Genomic DNA, 6,000 nt, shown 5'->3' on the forward strand with positions numbered 1-6,000 from the left:
GTTACTCACAATTATATGCTTTTGTTGGGGGAAAAAATGTAATATGGTATCAGTTCTAAGTACAAGTGAAAAAAAAATTTTTGTTCTGTCCTTGTAGACTAGACATGAAATTTATTCTTGATGAAAATGTCATTCTGTACATTTAAAAGACATAAATTATTTACATCCAAGACTTTTATTTCCACTCTGAGGTTTTGGATGTACTGTTAACAGTGAAAGGCACTAGCAAGAGATTTTTGGGTTTGTCCCCCTTTTTTCCTGTATGCTGTCAGATAATAATTTTGTGTCAGTTAAATCTGATGAATAAAAATATATGATTTTAGAAAGTGCTACATGGAATCCTTTATGTATTGCTTCATGCTCAAGAGAGTGCTTTATTAAAAGAAAACTCTATTCCAAAATTAGCTTTTTCCCTTTTTATGGTTCTCTGAGTAGAACAATCTTTCCTTTAATTTTTTGATTTATTAATTGAAACATTTTACTGTCTTTCAAAATAGTGACCCCCAAATGAAATTTTTGCTCAGATACTAGTACCGCCTTCTCCTGGATGTGTCTAATTTGTTTTTCTGATCCCATGGTTCTGCTTTTGGTCTCTCTCTGTCTCCCTGTTACATGTTGATCAAATGAAAACTGTTTTGGGAACGTGCTTCCAATGTCATAGAAATGCCAGTGGGATTTGGGCATGTCATGATATCAACATATACTGAATGGCAAACACAAGGAAATTATAGAACTTCAACCTTATTGGACATTTTCCAAATTTTCATTTGAAAAGTTTATATTCAAAATGGTCCAGGAATCTACTGCTTACCTGCTTTACCCTAACAAGTAATTTTGTGAGAAAAAAATATAAAGCTTGCTGAGTACATTTATATTTCTGTTAATTCCATGTGCTTATGAAGTTAGAAAGATTTAAGGATTGTTTCTCTTTAACTCATTAGTTTCTACATGAAGATGCATTTTTGAATATATACTGAGATGAATAAAAATATAGAGATCAAAAAGGCACATTATAGTGGAGTGATTTTTAAAGTATTTATTTTATTTATTGTTGCCATTTTTCTTCAACTTGCTGTAGTCATCAGAGAGAGACAAGGAGAGAGTGAGAAAGCAAGCCACCAGGTCTAAGACTCAAACCATGGTCAGCCATGTGGGAATCCAGCACCCTAACCACCACCACACCACCTGCTGGCCCCATGGAGTCATTTTAATAGTTTAATAAATGTGATATGAAGATAGAATAAAAAATGTAATAATGCTGCTTAGTGAGTTAGATAACATATATTAAGAAAAGGCATGAGAGAACAATTTGTTCTTGATATGATTTTCCTTAGTATTGAGCATATTATCTGTCTCACTCTTTATTCATCAGCACATATTTATTGAATGCTGACAGTGTGCCAGATACCTTTTCAGGGGGATAAATTTTTTAAAAGATGTGTTCCCTCATAGAACTTAAAGTGAGTGAGACAGAAATTAAACAGCTAAGTGCACAAATAATTCTGGGGCAGTGACCATGATAAGTAGTGTGAAGAAAAATCACAGGGTGCAGGAGCTTATGAAAGGGAGAAGCTATTCCAGCCTGGAGGATGAGGAAAGGCCTCTCTGGCAAAGTGTCATTTAGGCTGAAATGATGAGGAGTCAACATGGTAGGTAAGGAGGAAGAAAATTTCAGGAGTGCTTAAGCAAAGGCTTTGAGCTGAACAGTTTGGCGTGCTCAAGCTGACAGAAGAGCCGTAAGAACTTGTGGGAAGAGGGAGCAGGTGAGCCTGAGAATGGGAAGAGGATAGCAAGGTAGGACCCAGGTTCAAGGGACTACCCTGGCTGCTGTGCGATTAAACTAGGGTGGGGACAGAATAGATTTGAGAGGCCCTGTGGAGCCCAAACAGTGTTGGCTTGGTCTAGGGAGATGGCAGTAAAGTTAGGAAGAAGTAGATATTTTTAAGACATGAGAAGATCTTCAAAAGTTTCATGGGAAATTTGTGTTATAAAAAAAAAAATCTATTCATGGATTCAATATTTTTGCACCAAAATAAGCTCTTTAATCCAATTTTTCATGAAATTTTTGAAGTTTTACATATATTTTCAAAGTGAAATCAGTAGAACTTACTGATAAATTGCATATTAAGTGTGGTGATGAAGGTATCCCAGCAGTATTTAAAAACTTGAGAATCATGGTACAGTAATAATTAACTGAGCAAGGGGCAGAGAACAGGGTGAAAATTATTCTTTTATCATTTCGTCCAGTGGCAGAAGTGACTTGTCCCTATAAAGCTACCAAATCTTTGTTCTTTTACCCCAAAAACGTACTGAATTTAAGATCCACTCAAGAAGCCCCACAGATCACCCTTTTGCATTCTTCCCTCCTGGCATGGTAAATAGCTATGTCTAATTCTCCCATGTCATTTCTCTGCTACATTTGCAAACTCCGAATGAACTGTGGCTTTCCTGTGATGATTTATATCCTTATTTGGTCATCCCCTGAGCTATAAAATTAAAAAATGACAGACTACTTCCATGGTGTACGGTTTTGTTCATCCCAGAGTGACTCATAAATCATTGCAGGAGCAGTTAGCAGACCACGGCTGTATGGCTCAATGTTTTTAAGGAGTGAAAGTGAAAATTCTATTTTAACTGAAACGAAGGCTTTATTTTTAAATCAACAAAGGGGCCAAAGCGCCCTCTAATGGCAAGATGATGCAATGGTGTAATCTGTAACGAACTATAACTTGGTTTCAGTTAGAAATTGTGGCAAATTCATTAAAGAATTACGAACGGATTCTTTTATGAAAGATTTATAATTTCTTAATGTTTGGCCATCAGTATTGTCTCTTCTATGCATTATTTATACTATATCCCAAAAGCTTTGTTGTCTGTTGGTGAAGGGATATTGGGGGTTTGTCTTTAAGGTTTATTGCAATGTTTCTTTTTCTTAGGTCCCCAGCCATGGCTGGTGGATTATTTGCCATTGAACGAGAATTCTTCTTTGAGCTGGGTCTCTATGATCCAGGTCTGCAGATTTGGGGTGGTGAAAACTTTGAGATCTCATACAAGGTAACATTTCATTTAAACAAATGCAGCTTTCTTTCTTTTTCTTTAAGAACTTTTTGTTTTATTTATTTATTATTATTCATTTTGACCAGAGAGAGCATTAGAAAGCAAGCCACCAGGTCCAGAACTCAAACCATGGTCAGCCATGTGGGAGTCCAGCACCTTAATTGCCATGCCACCTGCCAACCCTGAGTGCAGCCTTCTACGCAGTTACTAACTTTTGTGACTTCCAAGATAAAGCTGACTTTTTTTTTTTAAGAATTATTTTATTTATTTATTTATTTTAGTTTGACCAGAAAAGGACAGAGTGAGAGAGAGAGAGACAGGGAAAGTGAGAAAGCAAGTCACCAGGTCCAGGACTTGAACCATGGTCAGCCATGTGTGAGTCCAGTGCCCCTAACTACCACACCACCTGCTGGCCCCTAAAGCTGACTTCTTATAGAAAAGAAACTGAATGTATTTTTCCAAATTAGAAGGAATGACTTAGCAACACTTTGCGTGTGAAGCAAAATGCAAGCTCCAAACTTACCACATATTTACAAACCTCAGCTCAGAATTTTGGCCAGCAAGTTCAAAAATGAAAATTCTCCCCTGGCCTCCATGCCAATTTTTTGTACACTGGGGGCCTTTATTATCGAAGACCTTTGGAGAATCTATGTGTTAGGACCATCGTTGGCCATCTACCACTAACACAGTCACCCTTTATCATGGTAGGATGTGATGATTCAAGACAGAAGCAGATCCCCACAATGACTATCCATCCTCAGACTAAGAAGCATCATCTTCCTGCTGCACCTCCCCTGTGGTTGAGCCAGTCTTTGCACAATAATACCTGCCATGCTCCAACCCCCACCTCAATCCTACTCCTGCCTCCATTTTCCAAAAGACAGAGAGAACTATATCACTGTTTGACTGAAACAGGTGTTTATTGCCACTTCTTAAATTATTTTAATTTAATTTATTATTATTATTATTCAGTTTTACCAGAGACAAACAGAGAGAGAGTGAGAAAGAAAGCCACCAGGTCCAGGACTTGAACTGTGGACAACCATGTGGGAGTCCAGTACCTTAACCACCACAGCACCTGCTAGCCCCACCTCTTATCTTAAATGTCCTGTACTTAATACTTTGAGAGATAGAAGAGCAATAACCCAGTCCTTCCTTATGGAAATTACAGTCGATTAGAAAGGATTAGAAATCTACTTAAATTTATGGTAAAATAAGAAGGCAGAATGGCATTCAGTTGTTATCATTAAGAAATAGCACTGGGGTGGAGGTAGAGTTTCAGATAGAACTAGAAAGACTGTCATGTTGTCAATATGCAGAAATTAGGAAGGTAAGAGGGCTTCTAGGCAAGTGGAGTAAGAAAAATTACAAAGGTAAGAACGTGAAAACTGTATTCAGGAAACAGTAAGGAGCACGGTTTGGCAGAGTCAGGCAGTGTGAGTAAGGAAACCATCTAAGAAGATAAAGTAGACACGTACATTAGGACCATATTCAAGAGAGCCTTTAATGCTGAGTTCAGAGATTTTTACTTATTTGATAAGCAGTGGAGAATCTTCAAAGGTATTAAGCAGGGGAATAACATGACACATAGCTCCCCTTCAGCTGCAATAATCTGTTTTCATAAATAAGGATAGAGTTAAGTAGAGAGAAGCTGAAGGTGAAGAAGCCAGGTAGGAGGTTGTTATAACAATCACCCAGGTAGGAAATGTATTAGCAATGGAAATTATGAATGATGTTAAGAACAAAAATATGCCTAACTTTGTGAGGTTATATTGGGAAAAGATTGCTAGGGGCTAAGAGCATACAAGGAAGAGGCCTCTTAGGAGCAGTTTATTACTATATTCCCTGTTATCTTCTTTGTTATATGAGTTGTTAAAACAAAGCATTTAGGATTTGTTTAGTTTATTAGTTCTGCATAAACACTGTATCTAGCTTACATTTTAGTTTTACATTCCCAAAACAAATTTTCCTTTATAATTTATCTCCACACATGAAAAAAAAACTGCCCCAATGTGTGTTTTTCCTTCATAGATATGGCAGTGTGGTGGCAAATTACTGTTTGTCCCTTGTTCTCGTGTGGGACATATCTACCGACTTGAGGGCTGGCAAGGAAACCCTCCACCTGTGTATGTTGGGTCTTCTCCAACTCTAAAGGTAAGTCTTTTGGTTAAAAGGAGAGAAGAGCAAGAACTAATATCGATACTATAATAGTCACTTAACAAACATCAGCTTATTGATGGAATAACTCTCTTAAATAATCATGTTGGTTTCTACAATGATACAATTTAACTTAGATTGGACTTATTCACGAAGTATCTTATCATTCTTTAACATAGTTCATTGTATCCCATTCTTTTTAAATTATTTTTTAATTGACAAGTAATAATTCTGTATATTTGTGGGCTCAACATGATGTTTTGATATATGTATTCATTGTAGAATGGCTAAATCAAGGTATTTAATATATATTGCTTTATCTATTTATCTTTTTTGTGGTGAGAACACCTAAAATCTATTCTTTCAGCAATTTTTATAATACAATGTATTGTTATTAACTATAGTCAACATAATGTGCAATAGATCTTTCAACTTTTATTCCTCCTGTGTAATGGAATTTTCTGTCCTTTGACCAACATCTCCCCAGTCCTTCTACTCACCCCCTAACCCTCACTTCTTGATAACCACCATTTTACGTACTTCCCTTTTCCATGAGTTTGACATTTTTTTACACTCCACATATGAGTGAGATCAGTGTTTGTTTTTCTGTGCCTGGATTATTTAACCTAACATGATGTCCTACATATTGTCACGAATGACAGGGTCTCCTTATTTATTAAGGCTGAATAGTATTCTTTGTGTATATGCATTTTTTTTTTGAGAGGTTTTTGCTATAGGGTGTGTGCACTCGCCAGAAAGAGACAGAGAGACAAAAAAAAAAAAAAA

The 6,000-nt window shown here is 36.6% G+C and overlaps 1 protein-coding gene across 1 annotated transcript in view; it reads left to right on the forward strand.

The window, feature by feature from the left end:
* The window catches only part of GALNT7 (polypeptide N-acetylgalactosaminyltransferase 7), an 83,994-nt gene that overhangs the window by 66,477 nt on the left and 11,517 nt on the right, over nt 1–6,000 (forward strand). The window contains exons 8-9 of the mRNA XM_027771041.1: nt 2,937–3,054; nt 5,089–5,211. Coding sequence (XP_027626842.1) covers nt 2,937–3,054; nt 5,089–5,211 — 241 coding nt within the window. The remainder of the gene's footprint in view (nt 1–2,936; nt 3,055–5,088; nt 5,212–6,000) is intronic.

The sequence above is a fragment of the Tupaia chinensis genome, unplaced genomic scaffold, assembly GCF_000334495.1.
Source record: "Tupaia chinensis unplaced genomic scaffold, TupChi_1.0 Scaffold000179_1, whole genome shotgun sequence".
In the NCBI taxonomy this organism is placed as follows: Eukaryota; Metazoa; Chordata; class Mammalia; order Scandentia; family Tupaiidae; genus Tupaia; species Tupaia belangeri.